Source organism: Chlorocebus sabaeus, chromosome 5, assembly GCF_047675955.1.
Source record: "Chlorocebus sabaeus isolate Y175 chromosome 5, mChlSab1.0.hap1, whole genome shotgun sequence".
NCBI lineage: Eukaryota > Metazoa > Chordata > Mammalia > Primates > Cercopithecidae > Chlorocebus > Chlorocebus sabaeus.
Genome location: NC_132908.1, coordinates 78,266,348 through 78,292,941, shown reverse-complemented (window position 1 = coordinate 78,292,941; position 26,594 = coordinate 78,266,348). Strand labels below are relative to the sequence as shown.

Sequence of the window (26,594 nt, the reverse complement as noted above, 5' to 3'; positions counted from 1 at the left end):
AAAAGTCTGTGTTCTCAAAGGCAAGACCAGACAGGCTAAACCTTACTGTCAACCCTTGTCCCCAACACACGGGCACATATTCACACCTCTATGTGCATACACGTACACACAGTCACATGTATGTGTACAGTTCACACATGCATTTGTATACCCATGTGCACACATTCACACACACACCAGTGTGTCATACCTCTCCAGTGGTGAGAGATCTTCAGCATAAAACATCTGTCCCTAAAGCCAAGCAGCTCTAACAGCCTTGCAGTTGCGGTGCTAATTCAGTGCTTGCTTCTTCAGCAGCATCCCTGGGTTCTGGGCCCAGGAATCAATGGGCCCAGGGGAACTGGCAAATACACCATGAGGTCTGCCCAGTAAACAGCTACTCCACTTCTCCAGCCTGGTCAGTTCTTGGTGACTTTGCCCATGATGGGGGTGACAGTTTGCCCCTCCCAAGCCCTGTGGGTGGCAGTGGTTCAGCAACTGACCTGTTGATGAACTCTTCATAGCAGGAGTAGATGGCAGCCAGGCACACGGCCACCAGGTTGGGCAGGACCCGGGGGTGGGGGCAATGCCCTGTGGGGCCGTGCATGCTGGAAAAAAACAGAGGGCCGGGGTGAGAAGCCTGCAGGAGTGAGGCCCACAGACAGGGGAAAGGGGACAAGGGAGGGCCACTGCTCAGGTACAGGACTGCGCGCTCTGCTAGCACCGCTTGGGGGGCTCTGAGAGCCGTTGCTGTGCAACTGGCGGCACGAGGATTTGGGTCCTGTCTGTGCCATGTGCAGGTAGCAGAAGGCAAAGCTCCCGGCTGTGCACTCCAGATCCAGGGTTCCTGGGTTCAAACCCGAGTGGCCTTGGAAACCTCCTAAACTCTCCACCGTGTTTCTGCAGCTATAAAATGAGGATAGCAGCCCCCTCCTCGGGGGGTACAGTTAGGACCAGCTTTTCTAATTCACGGACAGACCTAGCAAATGGTGACCATATGTCCTGGGACAGTCATGCTTACACCTGGTGGTTCAGGAATAATTATTCCTAACACGTCATTCTACTTTCAAACATGTCCTGCTTTGGAAGAAAAATGATGAGGGTCATTTTGGCTTAGCATAGAGTCAGCAGCATAGTCAATAAGTCCTCAATAAGTGCCACTAATTATTACTTGTCATGGCTATTTTTGTGGTCCTAAGGATAATAGCTGTACCATTTCTGGGAAGTTGTCATCAAGGCTGCTGTCACTAAGAATGGCCTAACCTGACGAGATTTTGCAAACCACAGCTGGGTGGTGTCACCAAGGTTCTGGCCTGAGGGCATGTCACAAAGCTACCCTCAAACGGCTTCGTGAGTTCCAGGTGAGCATATTTAGGAAATACGTAGTTTCAGAACTTGTTTAAATGGGTTACTGTGATTTTCTTAAAAGATGAGAAGAGTCTCGGGGCAGTGGCTCACGCCTGTAATCCCAGCACTTTGGGAGGCCGAAGTAGGTGGATCTCCTGAGGTCAGGAGTTTGAGACCAGCCTGGCCAACACGATGAAACCCTGTCTTTACTAAAAATACAAAAATTAGCTGGGCGTGCTAACATGTGCCTGCAATCCCAGCTACATGGGAGGCTGAGGCAGGAGAATTGCTTGAACCCGGGAGCCGAAGGTTGCAGTGAGCCGAGATCGAGCCACTGCACTCCAGCCTGGGTGACAGAGCGAGACTCCATCTCAAAACAAACAAACAAACAAAAAAGATGAGAAGAACAAGACTGATGACAGCTTGGCCTGACACGAGACTTCTGCAGCGTTCTCTATGTGTTGTGTCTACTAATCACTGGAGCATCACACTAACTGGGCGATGGGTACTATGGTTCTTGTGTTACAGATGAGGAAACTGGAGCACGGAGAGAAAATTTAAAATTAAAAAAAGCAAAAGCAAGCCCCCTCAAAAAAAACAAAAACAAAAACAAAAACCAAAACCAAAACACCAACCTCAAGCACCAAAAGCGAGTAAGAAGCAAGAATATTTGGCTTCCTGTGGGTTATGTTTAAGGGGTGATTGTTCAAGCACCCGTCGATGCTCTGGGACCACCAGGGGTGGGCGTGAGTCCTAAACACATAGCGCCCACAGCCCGAGGGGTCGTGGGACCTGAGGAAACAGTAGTGTTGCTGAGGTCCACTGCCGCTTTCCAAGTTCCTATCGGGCACCGTGCAGTGGGCTAGGGGCTTCCTCATAGAGGGAGTCTTCATTTAATTACACAACAGCCCCCGAGGGATATCTGAGGAAACAGGATCAGAGAAGAAAGTGGCTCCGAGGCTAAAGAGGGGTGTTGCACTGAAGACCCACCTCTGAATGAACTTCTTCACCACTTCCATCCCCGCGTTGAGCTCGTTCAAGGCAAGGATGTACTCCTGAGTAAACAGCCTCAGTCGCGGGCACTTCCCAAAGTCCTGCAGAGAGAGCAGAGGACAGGAGTCAGGGGACGGTGCCAGGCAGGGCAGGAGCCTAGGGCAGCCACGACACCGGAAGGAAGGGGAGGACCCAGCTCTGCCTGGAGCTGTCAATGGGGAAGGCAATGGGGAAACGCCAACCCTCTAGAAAGGACAGGTGGCGTCTACTTCAAAGAACAGCACCGTGACACCTGCACTTCCGCTCTGAAGGACCATCTGATGAGCAAGTGCTTTCGGCTGTAGAGAAAGCCACCCTCAAAACGCACGTGCGGGACAAATGAGATGAGAAAGAGAAAAGAGAGCCAGAAAGGCTGGGGGGACAAGAGAGGGTGCTTCTGACGGGGATGTGGAGTGTGGAAGGAGGTGTGTGAGACGTGGTTGTGAAAGGAGGTGAGTGTGAGGTGGGTGTGGAAGGAGGTGAGTGTGAGGTGGGTGTGGAAGGAGGAGAGAGGTGGGTGTGGAAGGAGGAGAGAGGTGAGTGTGGAAGGTGAGTGTGAGGTGGGTGTGGAAGGATGAGAGCATGAGGTGGGTGTGGAAGGTGAGTGTGAGGTGGGTGTGGAAGGAGGTGAGTGTGACAGGGGTGTGGAGGTGAGTGTGAGGTGGATGTGGAAGGAGGTGAGTGTGATAGGTGGGTGTGGAGGTGTGAGGTGGATGTGGAAGGAGGTGAGAGAGGTGTGTGTGGAGGTGTGAGGTGGATGTGGAAGGAGGTGAGTGTGAGAGGTGGGTGTGGAAGGTGAGAGGTGGGTGTGGAAGGAGGTGAGAGAGGTGGGTGTACAAGGAGGTGAGTGTGAGAGGTGGGTGTGGAGGTGTGAGGTGGATGTGGAAGGAGGTGAGTGTGAGAGGTGGGTGTGGAGGTGTGAGGTGGATGTGGAAGGAGGTGAGTGTGAGAGGTGGGTGTGGAAGGTGAGAGGTGAGTGTGGAAGGAGGTGAGTGTGACGGGGGTGTGGAGGTGAGTGTGAGGTGGATGTGGAAGGAGGTGAGTGTGATAGGTGGGTGTGGAGGTGTGATAGGTGTGTGTGGAGGTGTGAGGTGGATGTGGAAGGAGGTGAGTATGAGAGGTGGGTGTGGAAGGTGAGAGGTGAGTGTGGAAAGAGGTGAGAGAGGTGGGTGTAGAAGGAGGCGAGTGTGAGAGGTGGGTGTGGAAGGAGAGAGGTGAGTGTGGAAGGAGGTGAGAGAGGTGGGTGTAGAAGGAGGAGAGTGTGAGAGGTGGGTGTGGAAGTGAGTGTGAGGTGGATGTGGAAGGTGAGTGAGAGGTGGGTATGGAAGGAGGAGAGTGTGAGGTGGGTGTGGAAGTGTGAGGTGGGTGTGGAAGGCAGTGAGTGTGAGAAGTGGGTGTGAATGGACGTTTGTGAGAGGCTGGTGTGGACAGAGGCATGCATGTGCAATGAGGAGCCTGGGCGCGTGTGCATGCACCAGGCATTAGTGGCAGGAGAGGCACTGGCATGTGTCACTATCATGAGGGGACAGGGCGACGGCCCTGGTGGGAGGCCCCATCTGTGCCACACTAGGGAAAGCAGTGCCTGCGCGTCTCCATCCACTAGCCCCCCGGAACTAAAGGGTCCACTGTGGCGCTCTGTCGAGGGGCCAGGTCAAGGACACAGGGACCCTGCCCATGCCGGCCGAGGGCCATAACTGGTGGCTGCTGTGCTCGGCCTCTTCCAGGTGTCAGGAAGACAGGGGCCACGCCACAGCGAACTCTGCCAGGAGGCAGGAAGGCGGCACCCAGCCCAGTGGCGGGCTTGGGGCTTGCCAGGAGCAGAGGAGAGAGGCATGAGCTGGATGGGGGCCTGTGAGTCTGGCTGCCACATTCATTTCCAGAGTCGTGGCTAGGGCTGGGGAGGTGCTGGGACTGCCAGCCCCCTCGGGCTGTGTCTGGCCAGTCAGGAGCGGCACGGCCCTGCCCAGACCCTCCATAAAAGTGATGTGGCTGACCAGCAAGACACGGAGGGGAGCCTAGAGTCTCCAGACCTGTCCCTCTGTACCCATCTCAGTGGAAGCTGTTTTTTAAAGAGAGCAGCCTGAATCAGGACTCTAAGCTGTAGAAAAGAAGTAGAGACCCCTTCAGGTCTAACTGACCCCGAAACTGGCATGAAAGCTCTGAGTGGAACCCGTTCCTACCATGCCCTCCCGCGAACTCCCAGGAGAGTTTCTAGAGCCACTGGAGGCTTCTTCACGTGGAGTCAAAGGGGCTGAACTGGGTCCTTAAGAGACAGTGGAGAGGGAGCTTTCACTCATCTGCCTGCTAGGACTGTCCCGCTACATAAAGAGGGAAGCAGAGTCCCGGAGCCAGTTCATCTGCCTCACAAGTATTTCATCTGGCTTTGGGCTGCCACGCCCATCTCTGGGCCTCACGGTACCCACTATGGAATGAGGCTCCACAGAAGCGACCTCTAGCCCCCTTCCACCATTAGGGTTTTATGATTCTATGAACTGCTTCAACAGAGACTTAGGTAACTGTCATCTTAGCTACTGGATTTTTGAATAATCAAGGTCATTTCCATGGAAATAAACATTTACAGAGGGATCCAGCAGCCTCTGAAAAATATAATCCCCTTGGAAAACTGGAGGTCAGATTACCTGGTGGTCCACTGGGGACCACAGCCATGTCTTCTAGCCTCCTTTGCCACAAGAACACTCCGAGTGGCATGGGGGCACAGAGACACATGGCCATTCTTCACAATGCAGTTTGGCGCATTATTTGGATTGAATCTCCAGAGGAACATACTAAAGAACCGCTTCCTTTTGTTTCTACTTTTTATCTCGGTCTAGCAAGGAACGTTCTTTGAGACTCTCAGAGCTTCAGTTTGCTCATCCATGAAATGGGGCACATAACATATTTGCAAGAGACATACTCGGAATGGGGGAGCCCCAAATCCCACAACAGCACTGTGGCTATGTTCCCCCTGCTTCCTAAATGTCTGAGCGCCTCCTTAAGGAAAAACACTGTATTTGGGGTGAAGAGAAGTCACTGTTCATGCTACCCCAACAGGCTCATGGCTTATGCTCCTTAGCCAGAGACTTGACCCCCACACCAGCTGAGAGCGCCAGCTCCAGAACGGTGCTGCTGACCCATGGCCACTCATTAAGCATCAGGGAGCATTCAATGAGTGAATGTCAAAGCTCTATCTCGCCCACCGTCTGTGTTGTCACAATTCCATGAGGTCAGGTCTTCCCGTGCCTGGCATGGCCATAATCACTGTTTAATACAATCTGTTCTTCTACATGAGGGGCGGATCCTCCTCGGTCCTCCCTGCAGTTCTCCTCTGATGCCACCGCTCATGGTGTGTAATTAGTAGGCGCCAAGAACAAGGTGGGATCTGGGTGCGTTAAAGCATCCCCAGACACCTGGGATCACTTAGGGGGTACCCGTTACAAATGAGGCGAGGACTCATGGCTGAGGGTCCCAACTCTCTGCCAGACCGCCACAGATACTATAAATTCTGGGTCTGCCGAGAGTTGTTCTGATTTTTATAGAGAAAATTATTACATGGTCAACACTCCAGGCCCATAAAACTAACCAAATACAAGAGAGGCGTTGTATGGTGAAGCCCTGAGAGGCTGTCTGAATTCTGAATTTTTTCCCTTTGAAGTCAGATGTCCCCAAAGAACCCTTATAAAATGGTTTATTGACTAACATGGAATATGCAAAAATGTTTATGTGCCTGAAGAGGCATTCCCCTGCCAAGTATATCCTGGGGCTATGGCTCTGCCATTGACAAGTTAAGGTCCTTTGCAAGAAAACCTGAAGAACCTTTGCTCTGAACTCCAACATGACACAGTCCTCCCCATACACTACACCCGCAGTGATTTTAAAGTTAATGAGTAGGGTCCCTTTCCTCCCAGGTGGACAAAGCCAGAAAGATCTCCTCCTTGAAACTATGAGCGCCCAAATTAAGGCAGAAACCCCTCCCCATTCCCCAGTGGGAAGTCTCCTTGTCCTGGAGAAAGAACGGCACAGGGTGTCCCTCTCCCCTGTGTTCTGAAAACAAGAAATGAATTTACCCCAAATCTAGGAGGGGCTCAGAAATCAGCAACAATTCAATTATGGTTTGCAACAGCTTAGGGTAGAGAATGGTACATAGTGTTCATTAGGGTACTAACATGATTCAGTTGGTAGTGGTGGCCTGGAAAGCAGGAGGGGAAACTGATGCTATCTCTGGCTCTACAGGAAGAGTGCTGTAATTGATTAATGATGTCTGCCATGAGTATGAAAGGGGTAGAGGAGCACATGTATCATGCACTTCCATTCCTGACTGGGGAAGGGGCTGTAGGTGATACAGTATTCTTCAGGGCCATGATGTGGAGACAGGCAAGCTATATCACAGGCGAAATGATTTGTAGTTACCCTTTTTCAGTTGTTTTCACACGCTCCAGGAGGCTCTAAAGTCTAAGGTGGTGGCTGGCCCAGTACAACATGTGACTAGGAACACTGACCTCAGGCTGTCTGCTCTTTAGCTCCCCCCAGGAGCACCCACAGCTGCTCATCAGACCCTGCCTATCCTGTCCTGCCTTTCTGGGTCCCAGATTCCTCCTGTGCACAGACGTCATGGGAAGGGCACGAGGGTTAATGACACAATACACTCAAAGAGCGTCACACTCTTGACTCCAAGAAAGTGTTCAATAAACATCTGCAAAAAGATGTTATTCTTAGTCCTACCTGTGGCCCCTGTGGCCACTTAGTGGACTTAGCTAAGCCTCAGTTTCCTCGTGTTGTACAGGGCAAATAATGGCATTTGCTGCTGTCCCTGGAATGATGAGGGAACACCAAGGGGCCACACAGATTACAAGCACCCCAGCCACTGTAAGCGTGCAAGTAAACCCTACCTTTGTATTAATAAATAAATAAATAAATAAATAAATAAATAAATAAAGGCCATACTTTATTCAGATTTCCTCAGTTTTGCCTTCATGTCCCTTTTCCATTCTGGGATTCCATGGAGGGCCCCAAATGACATTTAGTCGTCATGCCCCCTTAGAATCCTCTGAGCTGTGACAGTTTCTTAGAATCTCCTTGTATTTGACGACCTTGACCGTGGGGAGGATTGGCCAGGTACTTTGTAGATTGTCCCCTTCTTGGGATTTGTCTGATGTTTTTCTCATGATTGCAATGGGGTGATGGGTTACTGGGAGGAACACCACAGAGGTCAAACGTAGTTTTTATACATCATATCAAGGGGAAATTCTGTCAAATTGGCTTATTGTTGTTGATGTTGACCTTGATCATCTGACTGAGTCTGGGTGTGTCTGTTTTCTCCACTGCAAGGGGACTCTTGCCCCCTTCCATATAGTGCTCTCTGGAAGGACCTCGCTGTGCACAGCCCACACTAAAGGAGTGAGAAGTTATGCTCTGGGTCCCTGAGGGCGGGGCATCTACAGACATTATTTGGGCCTATTCTCCCTGGGAGGCTTTCCTCTTCTCCTCCAGCCACGGTATTTTTGTAATTCTTATGTACTGCAAAAAAGATTCTTCCTGTTGCCATAATGGAGGACAAGCTGTACAAAACCCCCAAAACTCCTTAACCAGAATCTCAACCCCAGTTCCTGGCTGTCGGGCTGGGCCAATCCTATCCCCCAAATCTGTGCCAACACAAAAGGCCAGGGAGGTGCACGGGGCCTCATGCACTGGGCGCTGGGGTCTGGGTGTTGAGGCAGGGGGAACTCACCATGTTATGCTTGAGGATTCGCTGCACCACGGGGGTGAACACCTCGATGACTACCATGGACCGGGGCCGCTCTCTGCAGTGCTGGGGAGAGAGTGGGGTATAGTTACTGTGGGCCTAAGAATGTTCCGACCACAGCCCGGGGCTGCTAGCAGGGCTGGAGACAGCTGTGGGTGCCTGGGTTCCCTTGATGAACACTGTTGCACAAATGAGTTTATTTTGGAGGGGGGGGCCAGTTCTAGGTTCAGAGCGGAATGGAGAGGAAGGTAGAGAGCTTTCCCAGATACCCCCTCCTCCGGCACGCACGGCCTCCCCAACTATCACTGCACATGTTCCTATTAAGGATAGGGTGGGGGCGTTCCAGGCCCAGAAACGTACCCTGGGCACTCAGGCCAGCGGGCATGTGGGGCACTGGAAAAAGAATCCTGGTGGAGACAGGGCCCAAGAGGACAACACAATCCTGTTTCCCTTTCCTGTCCCCTGATGCACACACAGAGGACTCCCTGGGCGGGGGGTAAAGTGCACCACGGTCCCCTTTCTTCCCAGGTGCCTGCGTTTCCACCTCACAAGCTGGTCTCATTGGTGGACACAGCCCACGCCTCCCCAAAGGACCGTGCAGTGTAACCAATGTAGCATGTACACCCTGTGGGGTATTTGTTACAATGGATAACCCCACACTGACACATCACTGTTACCCAGAGTCCACAGGTGACTTTAGGGTTCACTCTTGGTGCTGTGCGTTCTGGGTGTTTAGACAAATGTCTGATGTCCTGGAGCCACCACTGTAATATCATAGGAAGTCGTTTCACTCCCTAAAAATCCTCTGTGCTCAGCCAATTCATCCTTCCCTCTCCCCAACCCCTGGCAACCACCAATCTTTTTATTGTCTGTATAATTTTGCTTTTCCCAGAATGTCCTGTAGTTGGAATCATGCAGTGTGCAGCCTCTTCATATGGGCTTCTCTCACTCACATGCATTTAAAGTTCCCCCTTTCTCTTCGTGGTCTACTAGCTCGTTTCTTTTTAGTGCTGAATAACACTCCATTGTCTGGCATTCCACAGTTTATTTATCCATTCACCCGCTGGAAGGCATTTTGGGTGCTTTCAGGTTCTCGCAGTCATGGACACAGCTGCTGTAACATCTACATATAGATGTTTGTTTGTGTGGACAGGTGTGTTGAACTCATTTGAGGAAATACCTAGGAGTGCCATAGCCTTAAAAGTTTTTTCTTTTTTTGGAGTTAAAAAAGTAGATGAGATGAGAGCTTTTGTTTGCTTTTTGTTTGCTTTTGACCTTAAAGCTTGAGACTGTTTCAGATGGTACACATAGGCGTCCTGACATGGTCCTTATTTAACATATAACGTTAGCTAAGATTTTGTAAAGCTAAGATTCTGCATGTGTGGTCTGAAAGACCTTGGAAACTGGGTATGATAATACCAGGGCTTTAGCATTTGAACACCAGGGTGTTGAAAATTCTGTGACTCTTCAATTGGTGGCTTTAGCACTCGGGGGGCAGTCTGCAGGCCCAATTCATCACCAGTGTGGCGTTTTGTTTTTCAGATTGGAAAGGAAGCCCTTCACAGGCTGTGCAGACAAGGCCCAGCCCCTCCCTCGTGTCCTGCACATATTGATCACCCACCCGGCCCCTGGATGAGGATGCTGGACCTGGGGTAAGAGAAATCAGGGCTCCCCTGAGAAAGCAAGATGAATAAACTTTCCTCAGATCTTGGAATTTGGCAGGAGGTTGGCAGAGCAGACGCAGCGCGGGAGGCTTTGGTCCCCTCAAGCTCTCCTCTCTGGGCTCCAACTCCCAGAGGGAAAACAGCCAAAGAAGCATCCCACGTGGCTGGGACCCCCCTCCCTCCAAAAGGCAGACGGCCCTCTTTGAAACACCCACACGGGATTATAGCCAAGAATGCCAAAAAGGATAACTTTTTCTACCTCACCCTTTTCCAAACTGTGCTACCAGGAACGCTGAGGTAAGAAACACAGTGAGACAAGTGAAGCCTCAGGTAGGAAACACAGTGAGGCAAGTGTATCTTGTTCTACAACAAATACCCATTGTTCTAGAACCAGAGTTTGAGAATCATGAGATCTGGGAGAAATCCTAAGCTTGAGAGGCAAGCATGGGGCAGGTTTGGGTTAAACTGGACAGGAGATGGAGGAGGTGACCTGCTGTGACAGGCAGAGGAGCAGCTAGCCGTTCTCTCAGGATACCGGGTTATTTAACTCCACTCTGCTGGGGGCATGATACCCATGAGGCCCAGGGGCAGAGAAGGCCCTCGTGTGCCCCAAGGAGCCCGGGGCCTGTGTGTATCCACACCTGTACACACACACACACACACACACACACGCTCGTGGGTGTTCACTCCCTGGGCCCGGGGGCACACATTGCACATGCCCACATTAAGGATGGGGGTAGAGGTCGTTCCAGGACCTGACAAGTACCCTGGGCACTCAGACCAGCAGGTGTGTGGGTCGCTAGAAAAGGAATCCTGATAGGGAGGCAGACTCCAGGAGGACAACAGGATCTTGTCTCCCTTTCAAAGCTCCTATCCCCTGACACACACACCCGGGAGCGGGAGGCCGGGGGAGGGCAAGGGAAATCAAGCGCACCACAGTCCCGTTTCCTCCCAGGGGCCTGCTATTCCACCCCACAGGCGGGTCCCACTGCTGTACACAGCCCACACCTCTCCAAAGGACAGCGGGTGACCTTGGCAGGAGGCAGGTAATGGGAGCGTGGAGGGATGAGGACCAGCTGAGCAGGGCAGCAGGGGTATGACAGGGGAGCGCTGAGAACATGTCTTTCCAACGACATACAATTATTACACTAAAAAAAAACCACACACAGCAAAGAACAAAACAGGTTTGTGTGCTGGTTCGGCCTGAGCCGAGAAGATGTGCTCTGGGAATGAGAAATGCCTGGTCCCCGATATGCCCTGGGCATGTCCTATGTGAAGCCCACTGCAAGGCTGGTGCCGGGTGCCTGACAGCGGATGCCCTGCTCCATGGCTCCTCTAAGCTAACCTGGAGCACCATGCTGCCTCCCGTGTTCAGGGAAAGCCCCACAGCCGCACCCCACCGTGGGCCAGCCACTGCGCAGAGGAACCTTGGCTAATAATAACCCAGCTCTGACGTCAGGAGCCCAGGAAATCTGCAGCAACCTGTCTCCCAGGACAGCCGGGAAGTGATTCCAAGAAAAAGCAAGATGTTCTCCCTCTGACTCTTTGTCACCTGTCTGGCTGAGAGGTGGGTGTAACCCTAAGGATGGGTACCTGGCGCAGAGAGGTGGGTGTAACCCTAAGGATGGGTACCTGGCGCAGAGAGGTGGGTGTAACCCTAAGGATGGGTACCTGGCGCAGAGAGGTGGGCGTAACCCTAAGGATGGGTACCTGGCGCAGAGAGGTGGGTGTAACCCTAAGGATGGGTACCTGGCGCAGAGAGGTGGGCGTAACCCTAAGGATGGGTACCTGGCGCAGAGAGGTGGGTGTAACCCTAAGGATGGGTACCTGGCGCAGAGAGGTGGGTGTAACCCTAAGGATGGGTGCCTGGCATGCCCTCCGCCTGTGTCTGGGACCATGGCCCAAGACTGTGGGGCCCAGGTTTTCAGCCTTTCTGTGCAAACCCGATCCCCAGTGTGCATACACCAAGGGAGGTAGCCCCTGCCGCCAGAGCCCCAGCTCAGCAATCCCGTACCTTGCAAAAGAATTCACAGAGATCTGGTGGTGGGTGGTTGTTTTCCAGCAAAGGAGCGATTGCCTGAAACACAACAAACAAGGATCAGGAACTGTAGGGTAGACAGCCACGAAAAGACTTCGAACAACCTCTAGGCCATATTGTGAAGAGAGAAAAATAAATCCAGGGCGACACACCGTGCATCACATCATTCATATTAAAAGCAAAAAAAATAAAAATAAAAAACCCAAAACCCAAAAAATCCACAACCATATCTGTCTGTGTGGGTTTGTCACCACCTGAAAACAAGATGTTTCTGAAGAGGGCACTGGGATGGGATGATATCCTCTTTTCCTGATGAAAACATACTCATACTCATGCAATACTTGCAAAATTGGCCAGGCGCAGTGGCTCACGCCTGTAATCCCAGCACTTTGGGAGGCCAAGGCGGTAGATCACTTGAGGTCAGGAATTCAAGACCACCCTGACCAACGTGGTGAAACTCCGTCTCTACCAAAAATACAAAAATTAGCTGGGCATGGTGGCGCGCCCCTGTAATCCCAGCTACTCAGGAGGTTGAGGCAGGAGAATCACTTGAACTCAGGAGGTGGCGCTGCAGTGAGCCGAGATCGCATCACTGCACTCTAGCCTGGGCGACAGAGAGACTCTGTCTCAAAAAAAAAAAAAAAAAAAAAAAAAAAGAAAGAAAGAAAGAAAAGAAAAAAAGAAATACTTGCAAAATGATATTTTAAATAAAATTAAAAGTTCTATCACAGCTAGTATGGCTGGGGTTGGGGTCTGAACTTGATTCTAAACTTGAACCTAGATTCAGCTTTAAGCCCACGTTCTTCACCACCATGGTGAGCGCCTTCCATAGTGAGCCGGATCACAGCTGGGGTTTGGACTCCTGGTCCAAGACCAACAACAGTTACTATTGCCTGGCCAATGGAATGAATAAAACCAACTCAAGCTATGGTAGAAAAATTAGTGCATAAAAAAACTACCAAGCACATGGGAGAAGACTAATTGCCAATAGGGCAAATAAGAGGATGTAACTGTTGGAATGAAAGGAGGCTCCAGAAGTCGTCACAATAATGACAACAGCAATAGTAATAAAAGAATGCTGGAAGGGGAGGCTGTAAAATGCAGGGGTGAGGGTCAGACCCTCAGATCAAATTCTTTCCTGTTGTCAGGCATTCCTGCTGAGACGAGAAGCTCAACCCGACCCAACTAAGGGTTCAGTTCAGCCATATTAGCTGGATAAATGCAGCCTGGATTTCTCGGATCAAAATTTCTTTCCCAGGCTTGTCCTGAATGCAAGCCCTTGTCCTCCATCCAGGGCTTCCAGGCACCCAGTGGGACCCACAGGTGTTGCTGGCAGGGAGAGGAAGCAGTACCTCCTTCCGGCTCTCACGCTTGCTCCCGGTTCTGCAGCAGCCCATCTTACCACTTTGCCTTTGCACATGGAAGTCCCCCTGCCTGGAACGCCTTCCCCAGCTTGCTCCGTTTACCTGACATTCTCCTATCTCTCCTTTAAGATTCAGCTTGGTCACCTCCTCCTGGAAGTCCTCCATCATCATCCTCCCAGTACCCTCCCTGACACAGGTTAAGTACCTATCCTCTGCACCCCCACTAACACCCAGAACAAACCTCAGCCCTTGGCTATGTTATTTTTGTATTATCTGTTGACCCGCCAGGTTCTCTCAGCATACATTCAATCCTCAACGCCGGCCTCATGTCTCGTCCAGCTCTCTATCTGTGGGACAGAGTTAGTGTCTGGCACATAGTTAAAGTCACATGCTCAGCAAAGTTCGTTAAATGAATGGATGAATTAATACTATGCTGGAAAAAGGTGGTGGTGAGTGACTGGGGGTGCCCAGGTTGACTTGTTCTCCTGTTCTGGCAAGAGAAGGCAATGGATAGTCAGGGTGAGAGCATGGAGAAAACCTCTATACTGTTAGCAAACACCCACCGAGGGCCGACTATGTGCCAGACACTGGAGGTGACAGCAAAGGCAGAAGCTGCTGCCTTGACTCTCTACAATCAAAGGCCTGGGGTCCACCTCATTTTGTGCATACCATAACCAGCTTGGCTTGCCAGGGCCGAATGAGTGGGTCCCTCAAGGCCTCGATTCGGCTAAAGGAGTCTGAGGGGCCTAGTGACTGATGCTGCTCTTGTTCTGTACCTTGCAGCCAGGAGACATCCCAGGCAGCTTAGTTCCAAGGTCCCCTCCTGGGCACAAAAGGCTCTGCCTCTTGCTTCTATTTCATCTCCCATCCGCCTGCTTCTCATTTCCTTATGCTTTATGCTCCAGAAATGCTGAAGCTTCCAGAACGCACGACGTTGCTTTAAATCTTTGTGCCCTTGCACATTGTTTCTTCTCTCTGGGATGCTTTTATCCTGTTTTGCCACCTGGAAAACTCCTATTGATCCTTCAAAACCCAGCTCAGATATCACTACCTCCAGGAAGCTCTCTGGCTCCTTTCCCAGGGGAGTTTATCACTCTACTTACTCTCTGTACTCAATGTCTCTATGTTTTGCGGTGATCACTTTTGTCTTCTTACAATAGATGACGAACTCCTTGGGGACTAGGTTATCTGAATTCAAATACACAGCACGGTGCTGACCATCTAGCAGGAGTGATTTCATTGCTTTCTTCTCTCAAGTGAGAGTTAGGTTTCGTAGCTAAAAGTCATCCAGGAAGATATTTTACCTCAAAAATGCTTACGTCATGGTAGAGTCCCAGAAAACAGCATCTCACTTTATATATCACAGGGAATTAAATCCAAGTTCTATTTGTGGATTAATTGGCAGACATGTCCTGGGGCAAGAAAGAGGACGTTTACCTTTCAGCTAATGGGGTGATGCCTCTGAATAAATTATACGGTCTCTGCCATCTCCTGCCTTCAACTCCCTAGGCAGACTCAGGAAGGAGGAGGCGATTATGATACATTTGCTACAAACCTCAAAGACAGATAATTACACTCCCTCTCCCATCAACTGGGGCTCTGAAATGTGCAAAGGCAGAGGGAGATGCAACCAGCTTGCTAGAAAAGACAAAACGGAGCAAGGCCAGATGCTGGTGGATTACGCAGGCGCCAGAATTACCCCAAACCAGGAAAAGGGTTGTAGGCTCCAGGAGGCGGAGGTGGGTGGAGGGTGCGTGTTGGAGAGGAACTTACCACAATGATGTTTTCATGCTCCTGGGTGGTCAAGTTTGTGTTCTAAAGGATTGAAGGGAGACAGCAGGAGGAAAAGAAAACAAAAGAAAATTAAGAAAACGAGCATTTGGATTTCAAGATCCACAGTTTTGAAACATCTTCAGCGTCACAGACCAACTGTCACCATCATTTTTTCTTAATTAAACAGATCTGAACACCCTCAGAGACAAGGACGGGAAAGGGGAAAAAGTATGGTTTTGGGGCAGGGAGAACCGAGTTCTTGTCCCTGTTTCAGGGCTTCAGTTATGTGACCTTGAGTGAGTCGAGTCTGGGGGAGACTCAGTTTCTGCTTTGGTAAACGGGGTTTCCAGTAACCTCATTAGGCTGTTGGGAGAGGATCTGGTCCTTGTCAAAGTGAAACTGCTTAGAAGCCAGAGGGCAGGTTCATAATAAGTATGTAAAGAAACAGACCTTTTAAGAGTCCTAATGCTGTGCCAGGCAGCCTTTTAGGAGTAACACGTATATGATTTCAGTGTTTCTCAAACTAAGTTCCCAAGGAACACAAAGTTCTGTGAGTGGGCCTGAGATGTTTTAGCTGAATTCAAATTCTAGCAACTGACTTGCAAAAACATAATTAGGTTGAATGGATTACATCTGCTGAAATTTTAGGGGTCCTGTTTCCTTCCCAATCTGGACTTTTCTTAAATAATTGGTAACCGTTACAGGTTGAACATCCCTTACTGAAATGCTTGGGAACATGTGTTTTGGATTTCCATTTTTAAAAAAATTTTGGAATATCTGCATTATACTTAACCAGCTGAGCATCCTAGTCTGAGAATCCAAAACCTGAAACTCTCCAATGAGCATTTCCTTTGAGTGTCATGTTGGTGCTCAGAAAGTTTTGGACTTTGGGCCAGGAATGGTGGTTCACGACTGTAATCCCAGCACTTTGGGAGGCCAAGGAGGGTGGATTGCTCGAGGCCAGCCAGGGGTTCAAGATCAGCCTGGCCAACATGACAAAACCCCGTCTCTACAAAAAATACAAAAATTATCTGGGCATGATGGTGGGCACTTGTAATTCCCGCTACTCGGGAGGCTGAGGCAGAAGAAACATTTGAACCCAGAAGGCGGAGGCTGCAGTGAGCCGAGATTGTGCCACCACACTCCAGCCTGGGCGACAGAGCGAGACTGTCTCTAAAAAAGAAAGTTTTGGACTTCGGAGCTTTTCAGGTTTCGGGACTAGAGATGTTCGACCTGTGCCGCCATCTGTGAGTACGTGAACAAGGAAAGAGACGGATGTGCCATAAACAAGGAATCACGGGAAAACCCCAAGTGCTCGCCCTTCTTTCTTGCTAGTTTCATGGTGTGTTCCGCTTTGCTTGTCTGTTTTGGTGGACACACAGTGGTACCGATTCGTGTTTCCTAACAGAGCCACATTGGCTGCTTGTAAAGAGACCCCTCATTTGAACAGTGTCGGCAAGATCGATTGTTCTGGTTCTAGACAGAGTCCCATGGCTCCCACCACCTAGACAGGCTTAAGGCATATGGGGGTGTCTAATGTGTTCACAGCAGCCAAGGCAAAAGAAAAGCTCGCGAGCTATGAATTGGCTTTTGCCCAATAAACTGGCTCCCCGAGGGCTGCGGGAGACCGTGAAGCCGGGTCAGCGTCTGAACAACACGAGTCTCTACAGGTCCCTATGAGACTTCCTGACCAAGGTGAGGCCAGACCCAAGACACCTAGACTCCAGGCATGTGAAAGGATGTTTTTTGGATTTGAACACCCTTTTTTCTCTAGTGGATATGAGTGGAGTTCGAGCAGCCTGTTTATGGTAGATAATATTAACTGTCAGTCATTTTTCAGCCTGGGGGAGAAGCCTGGCCTTGGTCTCTCGTTATGACTGCTGATGAGCTCTCTATGCCTCAGGCACTGTGTAAGAGCTTTGTTTTGCTCATGCCACCAATTTCTTTTGATTATGACAGGTTCTCTACTATCCCATTGACTGATCAGCTGCCTGAGACTGACGGGATGCAGTGACTAGCAGGTGCAGGGTAATACGGGGTGGAGTGAGGATATGAACCCGTCTGTCCTGACTCCAAAGTCTATATTTCCTGCCACTGAGCTATAGTGCTCCGCCACCCATTCAAGAGGCAGTTCCTTATTTTGGGCTGCCAAGGGCAGCTCGACACATCCATTCCTCGCCCCCACCCACACACCTTTTCAGGATGGCTTTGGTGACCATGGACACCACCTTTATCCCAGTCACAGGGCAGCCCATGCATTCTACAGGGAGCCTTCTCTCCACCAGGGCCATTTTCCACCCCTGGTAGAGTATGTCCACGAATAGCCGCTGCATTAGAGGGAACACCTGACTCTCAAGCTAAGTGGCCACTCTACATATAACTCAACAGAGGCCTGGGAGGGTGGGGACAGCCAGCTTTGCTTTGCTGGTGGACGGACAGTTCTTTCTCAGAACTGTTTTGCATCCTTAACAGCTCCCTCCACGATGCCCCTCTGCCTGCTCCCTCCTGATCCTTCCACTTTCTAGTCAGTCTGGTGATGCCTGGAACCTCTCCAGAGGAGGCCTTGCAAACAACTTGAGTAAACAGAACAGAGAAAGAACCCAGCTCCAAAACAGCGCACGGAGGTCGAAGGCAGGTGTTTGTTTTTCCAGCAACTAGCTCCAGACACCTGGCTGAGGGCGCTTACGGGGTTCAGACCACAGCCATCCCTTATGACAGTGAAAAGGTGGCCCTGTATCAAAGGCCCTTGAACGTTAGGCACAGTGCCAAGCCCTTCATGTGGAAGAGAGCATCTCATCCTCCGTCCTGTGAAATGGGTACTCGTCTCAGACCCAATTTACAGAAAACAACTGGGCACAGAGAGGCCTAGCAACTTGTCCAAGGTCACTCAGCTACTGAGGGCAGGACAAGGTCCTTCCGACCCCACAACACGCACTCTTAATCTACACAGTCACATACTTGCCAAGAAGTCTCTACCAACCCAGGTTTAGGACACATCTATGTGCAGGGGCATAAGCTTCACCACTGGGCAGACCCGGGTGAGGGTCCTGGCCTAACACTTATCCGAATGGCCTCGTGTAAGCTACTTAACCTCTCGGCACCCCTGGTTACTCCTCTATAGTATTTTAATACTTACCTTGCAGGGTCCTTGCGAGAAACAGGGGAGGTCTAAGGGTCATCAAACTGACCACTGCAGAATATGCATGAGTGGAAGCTGGGTCAGGCAGCCTGGGCTGGAGTCCCAGCTCTGTCCCTCACGAAATGTCAGCTCTCTTCAGTAACGTAGGGTGAGTAATGCTGACTCCTTGCCTGACACAGTAGCTTCAAAGCACATGGAAACTTCTTCCATTTTCCTACTTTAAATATCTTTATTCCTCCATCCTAGCACTTAGGGGTCAGCTGCCTTTGAGATTTTTACGTTAAAGCCCAAGAAGCACCCTCAGCCAGGTGTCTGGAGCTAGGTGTGGTGGCTCATGCCTATAATCCCAGCACTTTGGGAGGCCAAGGTGGGAGGATCGCTTGAGCCCAGGAGTATGAGACCAACCTGGGCAACACAGTGAGACCCCATTGGTAATTTAAAAAAAAAAAAAAAAAAGCCCAAGGAGGGATGTGAAGGCCAACAGGCATGCGGTCACCTGAAGCACATCTGAGAGGGGAAAAAAATCTTGCCCAAGGCAGGCAACATGGCACGTCTGCTGCCCTAATCACTGCCCTGATTTAAAAAGGGTGTGGTGGTGGTCAAGCATGGTGGCGCTGAAGTGGTGGCCAAGTTGGTCTCAAAAGCAGCTGGCAACTCTAAGGTGGAGCTTCTAGCTCCATTACAAACTTGCCATGTGAGTTGGGTAGGTCACTCAGTATCAGTGGGCCTCAGTTTCCTCATCTGTGAAGACAGAAAGGACCACCTTTCAGAGAGAATGTGAGTTTTAAAAGAGAGGCTGCCTCACTTTGGGAGGCCAAGGCAGATGGATCACTTGAGGTCAGGAGTCCAAGATCAGCCTGGTCAACATGGTGAAACCTTGTCGCTACTAAAAATACATAAAATTAGCTGGGCATAGTGGCACGTGCCTGTAATCTCAGCTACTTGGGAGGCTGCGGCAGAAGAACTGCTTGAACCCAGGAGGCGGAGGGTGCAGTGAGCTGTCACACCACTGCACTCCAGCTTGGGTGGCACCCGGCACCTGCCCGGCTTACTACAGGTGAGCAGAGACCCCTTCTCCAGATGAGAAGTCTGCAGCTGGGGCTGGACATCTGGCACCCGGCCTCAGAATTCCAGCCACTCTGTGATTCATTTCCCAGCCTGGGGTTTCACTCCTTTTGGAACGATGCTGGTCTCCCAAGTGAGGACACCACCTCTGACCTCTATCCCTCTGCCTGAGACTGTCACTGCCACCTACTTTCTACCTCCCACCCCGCCTCCTCCCAGAATGAGGGGCCTTCCCTACTCCACAGACACAGAGGGCCGGTGACAGGCTCCTGTCCCAGGGCAGTGGCCAGCCTGGGCCTGCAGAGAGAGGGGAGGGCTCCAGGAAGCCGGGCACTTGCATGGGAGCTTGACAGGGGTGACTCAGGAACCGGGGGTGCCACTGTCAGAGGAGGGGGACAGAAGCATCACTCTGGTGGCCGTGCACAGTTTAAATCAGGAGTCATCAACTCCAGTGTTCCCAGAGGGCCAGGTGAGCAAATAAACGAGAGCAGTATTAATATTTGTAAAGCACCTAGAATAGCATCTGAAACAGAGACAACAGAAAGAAGCACATTTCCGAAGCGCCTTCTGCCTAACCAGCAGTGGGACAGACTCGCTGATGAGTTTCATTGTTCACTGTCTGTCTCCCCTGCCGGGACACAAGCTCCAGGGGGGTAGGGGGCTTGTCTTTGCTTGAATTCCCAGATGGTGCCTGGCACAAAGTACACATTCAACATGCGGGGAGGCCAGCAAAGCAGATGGCACAGGAAGCCCAGCCGACAGGTAGCACCAGGTAGCGCCAGCTGCAAACCGCGGCTGGATTTTCTGATTGTTTTTATAGAGAACCTGGAAATTCCCAGTGTATTGTGAAATATCCTAATTTTAAAAATGGTGTTTAAATTAAACAAAGCACATCTACAGGCTTTGTGGGGTGACGAGGGCAGAAAGCTAAGTTCCCCTGGACCCGTGAACTCATGTGGGCCACTGCTGGGGGAAGAGAGAGATGGGGCTGGGACTACCGGCCCCCACTGTATGGGGCAACACCTCCTCCACCGTGCCTACAATCCCCAGACAGCACAGCTGGAAGTAGCTGGGGCAAGCCTCCCTCACCATCTCCCACACATGGCTGGGTGGGCAACTGCTCACCTCCTTCGGCAGCAGGGTGACAACACAGCCCACATGGAGCTCTGCCTGCGCGTGCTGCTTGGCGTGGAGCCGGTGATCGGCGGAGGAAAACGCAAACATAAACGGGTCTGGGGGGAGGCGTTTTACCTCTGAGAGCAGTTTCGAGACGATTTCCAGTGGGGCCTGGTTGATGGAGTCGTCCTGCAGGGGGGATGTCAGAGCCATGTCCACCAGGGTCCGGATCTCTTTCAAGACAACTTCCCAGCGGCTTGGGTTACTCAGCACTTTCTTATATTTGTAAATCTTTTTCTGGTTGAAAGAGATAAAGAGACAGCAACATGTTACTCATGTAAGGAGGGCAGAAGGTGGAAGACAATCAAAGAATCAGATGGGTTAGGGTGAAAAGGCCCTGAGAAACGGCCAACTTGGCCCAGTCCCCGTCTATAAGGAAACTGACACCCCGAGAGAGGAAGGGTCTCGTTCAAAGCCACAGGGTGTGTTTGCAGCCAGGCCTCCTGACACCAGAGACCCATTTCCCACACAGGCTCACTTCAGCCCGATGATAATCCTTGATAGATGACCTTTTTCTTTTTTCCTGTTTTTTGTTTTTGCTAAAAGGATGAGGAAACCGAGGTACACAAGAGGTTAGAAAATCTGCCCAAGACTCTAGAGTTGGCAGAGCTGAGACAGGAACATGTGCCCTGACTCTCAAGCCAGTACCCTCACCACCATACTATACTGTCTCCACACAGTTTCCAGTGACTTCAAAAACACAATGGGGAGATTTCTCTCTTAGATCCTATCTTTTGCCAAACGCATTCCCCAAGGATTCAAGTGCAGTAACAGTGGGAATGGTAAGTCCCCAAAGGGGCTTTCTCTGAGTTGAAGGCACTGTTTCCACCTACGCCATTCCCAAGAGGTCGCCTGAAGACAGGTAGTCAGCTAGGGAACATGACAGACAGGATTAAGGCTGGGAATTAAACTCCAGCCAGGTAGGGACTAAACCCAGAATGCTCCCCTGGAAACCCAGCGCTGCCCTCCGCATCCACCTGGCGAGGAAGAGAAGAGTGCTCTCACCTTCGCTTGGGCGCTGTGTCGAAGCCAGAGTGGCTGGGGCAGGGGCTGCTGCCTCTCTGGATTTGAGGCAGGGTTAGTTCCGCCTCTCTGACATCATGGAAACGGAGGCCCTCGGAAGGCGGAGGTCTGGGCCAAGCGCTCCTTCCACCCCCGCCCTGGCTCTTGCCTTTGCAGCTGCCTGCCCCACTGCACCCGGCCTGCCTGAGAGACTTTCTAACTGGATGAACTCCTTCATGAAGTGCTCTGCTCCTTAGGGAGAGCCTAATTTTAGTATCACCGTGCCAGCAGCCAGCTGGGGTGACATGTCACAATCTCTGAGCCAAAGTCAGAAAGAGGATGGGGGAGAGGAGGGTCCCCTGCTGACCGCTAAGGCTCAAACAGAAACCTACAAGCTGCCAGAGCCTCCCTGACCGCTTAGTTTCTGAGCTAGGAATTATCAAGTGGTCTTGGGACGCACAGCTATCAAGGAAATATTTAGGGGACACATTCCATGCCAAGTCGAACAATTACTTCTGTCGGCGAGGCACAGTGGTGGGACGGGAGGTGGACCTGAGTCGGAAAGATCTGGTTCTTCCTAGAAAACTTTCACCTTCTGAGCGTTAGGGTCCTGTTCTGTAAGTCAGGCTCGAAAATACCCGTACCTCTTTCAATCTGTAACCCTTATCCATCCTAGACCCATGTGGTCCACTCTATGGAGGCGCATTCAAAAGTAAAGTCCAGCCAAAACAGCCAAGAGTAACAAAAAGGAACAATGAGACTGCATCTGTCTCTTGAAAAACTGAAGCAGATGAAGTATAAAACCTAGGCCAATACGGCATCCCATCTTCCTCCTCTCCATTATTCTCCCACACCCCATGATTTTCTGGGGCCTCGGATACACTCATTGCCACTGGTGTTGCCCCCATGAACTCACACCAAAGACGGTTTTCAGTACCCCCCCATCACCCCAAGTCTTTCTCGTCATCTCTCCCTTCTCCTCTCTCTGCTCCTTTCTCCTTCTCTCTAGTTCTTTCATCTACCCACCTGCCTACCTTTCTCTCCTCCTTCCAGCACCCTGGTCTTACTGTTCTTTGCCCATTCACCCATTCCACATCAAGAATCAGAAAGAGATCAGCTCTTCTCATAGGCCCAGGAGGGCAAAGGAGGCCAAGGCAGCCCAGCATTCCCCAGGCAGCAGGAGGGGAAAGACCAGAAACATTCCCTTGCCAGCCACTGGAGACCCTAAGAGTACGGGAAGAAACGCGTGACAAGCTGTCGGGGGTGAGCGTACAGTGAAGAGTAAACATGCTGTTGATATTGATGATGGCTGAACTTCATTAATGACAAGACGCACCCAGTCCACTGAGGTGTCTCTGGAACTATAACCAGCCTCCTTCCTAGTTACTGTCAACCGAAGCCGCCCTGTCTTAGTGCTGTGAGCAGGACGTGCTGCCTGAGCAGCACAACGAAATCTGTGCAAAACACAACATGTCTGAAGCAAGAACCCTGCCCGTTCCAGAGGATGACTGCTCCTTTGAGCCTTGGAGTCTGTGGTTTCGGTGTGTACCCAGAGAATTGTTTAATTTTTAAAAGACCATGAAATGATCACACAAAATCCACCATATATCAAGCCCCAAAGCAAACCACAGCGATCCACACCCGTGTCTTCCCACAGCAGACTGCAGATTTGCATGGAGTCTGGGCTCTAAGTGGACTCTTCTGATCAGCTGCACATTATTTACTTTTGAAAGATTAATGACTTCATTCTTTTGGTAAAGATGCATGCTCACTGCAAAAAATCTAAACCATACTGAAAAGCACAAAGAAGAGGATAAGTTTTAAAAGGCCTTAAAAATCCCACAACCCAGAAATAGCCACCATTAATATTTGGTGAACATCATTCCAGCGAAGTCTCATTTAAACTTTGCAAAATACAACCAGCCCTGAGGTGGGTGGCTGTGAGTACAACCTCCTGTTCTCCACACACAGACGCCACTCAAGATGCAGAGGCGACCAGTCTGAGGCATAGCAGGGCCCAGTGGGCAATGCTGGCACCAACGCAGCTTCAGAGACGAGCCCTCGGGGTCGGTGCACCCAGCCTCAGCTCATCCACAGCTCCCCTTCTTCGAGAGGGGAGGACAACAGCTTTCCCGGGAGGGCCCAAGCCCTTGTTTCACAGGCATCCATGGGAGAGTCTGCAGAGGCTGTATTCAGAGCCAGAAGGTCCCAGGGCTTGTACCAATGGCTAACATTTCATGAGGACATACCACGTGCCAGGCACAGTGCTAGCTCTTATAAGCTTTATCTCACTCAATCCTCACAGTATCCCATGAGTTGGGGGCTTGTCATAGGGAAGACCCTGAGACAAGGGACTGAGCGCAAATGGCTTACTGATTTGAGAGGGAATGGCAGGAAATACGGGTGGGGAGAGTGGGGAAGTGAGACGGGGAAGAGAAGATGGTCAATAAATGGGGCATTGTCAAGCACATGATACGGGCAATGAGGGCTCACTCTTGCTGGGGGCTCTAGGGGACAGTGCAGATCACACTCAAAGTTGACGGTCCTAAAGAGTGAGGGAGCTGGTCATTTGTCCATCAGTTCCCTAAACTCTTCAGGGATTTTTTTTTTTTTTTTCTGAGACAGTCTTGCTCTGTCACTCAGGCTGGAGTGTAGTGGTGAGATCTCGGCTCACTGAAATCTCCACCTCCCGGGGTCAAGTGATTCTCCTGCCTCAGCCTCCCAAGTAACTGGGATTACAGGTGTGCACCACCATGACCAGCTAATTTTTGTATTTTTAGTAGAGATGGGGTTCACCATGTGGGCCAGGCTGGTCTTGAACACCTGATCTCGTGACCCGCCCACCTCGGCCTCCCAAAGTGGTGGGATTACAGGCAAAAGCCACCACGCCAGGCCAACTCTTCAGGGCTTCTGACTGCCCTGTGCCCAGGCCAGAGTGATCCCAGAGCCAGCAAAAAGCACGCGCTCGCGCAGGGTCACACGTGCTCATGGTGAGCAGCCTCACGTGATGCTGAGGGGTGGCCGGCTGCAGCTTTTGCCAGAGGACTGTTGGTTTCTCTGTGCACAGAAGCCTATCATGGCCCCGAGAGGTCAAGCAACTTGCCCAGAGTCAAGCAGCTAGAAAGGGACAATTCAGGAGTGAAAACTGGCTCTGGCCACTGCAAAGCTCTTTCCATCACATCAGTGAGGGCCAGCGGGGTCGGGCGGAGAGGATATCAGACTTGCCAAGAGATCCTGAAGGAGGTGTCAAGAATGCTTGGTGGCATAGGGACAAGATCCAGAAACAAGCCTGTGAGGCTCTGAGAGTGGAGGCCAGGTAACCAGAAGGTGGCGGAAGTGGCAGGGAGAGGGTGGCTACAGCGCCGTGGGTGCGGGCTGCAGGCAGGCCCCTGTTCCGAGAAGAGGCTCTGAGCCCCAGGTCAGGGTGGTCACAGGGATGAGGGAGACTTGTCCAGGATCAACAGGGCCCTGTCCCCCCTCCCTAGGTGACAAATTAGCATGCCTCATCCCAGGAACTCTGATGAGCTCATCAGGTGATGAATCATGGTGGAGCTGGGACAGGGACGCCTCCGGAATCCCCGCTCCAGGCTCCCTGGAGGCTGGCCCTCAGCTTTGCAATATGGTCTTCCTGCTGAGCGCACTTTGCCAGGTGGGGTGGGTGGCCTGGTGGTTTGTCTAGCACGGACCCCACAGGCCACTGGATTCTTCTGAAGTGGGGAGTACACAGGGGCCTTGGAACTGTTCTGTGGCTGGGCACGTGACCTGGTGTTTTCACTGAAAGGGGCTGACTTTAGAGCAGGGTTGGTGAACTACAGCATGTGGGTGAAACCCAGCCCCCTGCCTGTTTTTGTTCGATGAAACCAAGAATGCTCTCATAAACTGTAGGAGTTATGACGGAAAATAAACACAGAATATGCAACAGAAATCGAATGTGGCCCACAAAGCTCCAAATATTTGCTATCTGGCCCTTTACAGAAAAAAGTTTGCCAAGCTCTGGCTTTAAAAGTCAAACTCCAGCCTAGGAGTAAGCATGCAAAAAAAGATGCTCAACGTCATTAGCCCTCAGGAAAACGCAAGCTAAAACCATGAGGAGATACCACTTCGCCTTACGAGGATGGCTGTAATAGAAAAAGACAGACAATGCCAAGTGTTGGCAAAGGTGTGGAGAAACTGGGAATCTTGTGTGTTGCTGGTGGGAAGGTAAACCGGTACGGCCACTGTGGAAAATCATTTGAAAGTGTCTTAAAACATTATACATAAATTTATCATATGACCCAGCAATTTTGTTCCTAGAAATCTACCCAAGAGAAAGAGAAACAAACTCCAGAGACACGCCCAAGGATGTCCAGAGCAGCATTCTTCACAGAAACAACTTAAATTCATCAACTGATGAATGGATAAACAAAATGTGGTTTAGCCATTCAACCAAACAGTATTTAGCAATAAAAAGAATTGAATTACCCATATGCTACAAGATGGATGCACCTCATAACCACTACGCTAAGGGAAAGAAACCAGACACAAAAGACATATTGTATGATTTCTCTTATGTGAAATGTCTAGAAAAGGCAATTTTATAGAGACGGAAAGTGGAACATTCATTGCCTGGGGCACGGAACGGGAATGAGACTGCAAACAAGCACGAGGGCATCTTTCAAGATGGTGGAAATGTTCTAAAACTTAATTGTGGTGACAGTTGTACAACTTTAATAAATTTACTAAAATCACTGAACTGTATACTCACAGTGGGTGAATTTTATGGTATGTGGATTCTATTTCAATAGAGCCTTTTTAAAAAAATGCTATCCTAGAGAGGCAGTCATCAGATAAAACCAAAGGTAGTATGGCTCAGTGGCAAAGAGCATAGGCTTCACGAGCAGTCTCCATATCAAATCTAAGCTCTACTTCATCCATCCACCCATCCATCATCCACCCAACCACCTACCTTTCACCCACACATCCATCCATCTGCCCGACCACCCATCCATCCATTCATCCATCTATCTACCCACCCATCCATCCACTCACCATTCATCCATCCATCCATCCATCCATCCATCCACCCACCCACCCACCCACGCACCCACCCACTAATCCATCCACTCATTCATTCATCCATCTACTTATCCATCCAACCATTCACCTACCCACCCAACGATCCACCCACCCAACTATCCACCCGCCCACCCATCCATCCTTCACCCACCTCATCATCCATCTACCATCCATACTTCCATCACTCACTCATCCCTCTATTCACCATTCCATCTAATCA

General features: G+C 50.8%; 2 protein-coding genes across 4 annotated transcripts in view; both read right to left on the bottom strand.

Annotated features, from left to right (window-relative positions):
- CMIP (c-Maf inducing protein) overlaps positions 1-26,594 on the bottom strand; it is a 263,458-nt gene that overhangs the window by 37,605 nt on the left and 199,259 nt on the right. For 2 of the 3 annotated variants that reach the window (XM_038008220.2, XM_038008223.2), the window contains 6 exons: positions 20,393-20,554; positions 14,938-14,979; positions 11,777-11,839; positions 8,084-8,164; positions 2,317-2,420; positions 483-587 (listed from right to left, as the gene is read on the bottom strand). In XM_038008220.2, coding sequence (XP_037864148.1) covers positions 483-587; positions 2,317-2,420; positions 8,084-8,164; positions 11,777-11,839; positions 14,938-14,979; positions 20,393-20,554 — 557 coding nt within the window. Of the gene's footprint in view, positions 1-482; positions 588-2,316; positions 2,421-8,083; positions 8,165-11,776; positions 11,840-14,937; positions 14,980-20,392; positions 20,555-21,322; positions 21,402-26,594 lie in introns of those variants that run through there. The other variant, XM_038008222.2, reaches the window with a different exon arrangement.
- On the bottom strand, positions 2,446-8,077 carry LOC140711706 (uncharacterized). The gene has a single exon (XM_073015600.1). It carries the CDS (start codon positions 3,875-3,877, stop codon positions 2,585-2,587), a length of 1,293 nt encoding a protein of 430 aa, XP_072871701.1. The 5' UTR covers positions 3,878-8,077; the 3' UTR covers positions 2,446-2,584.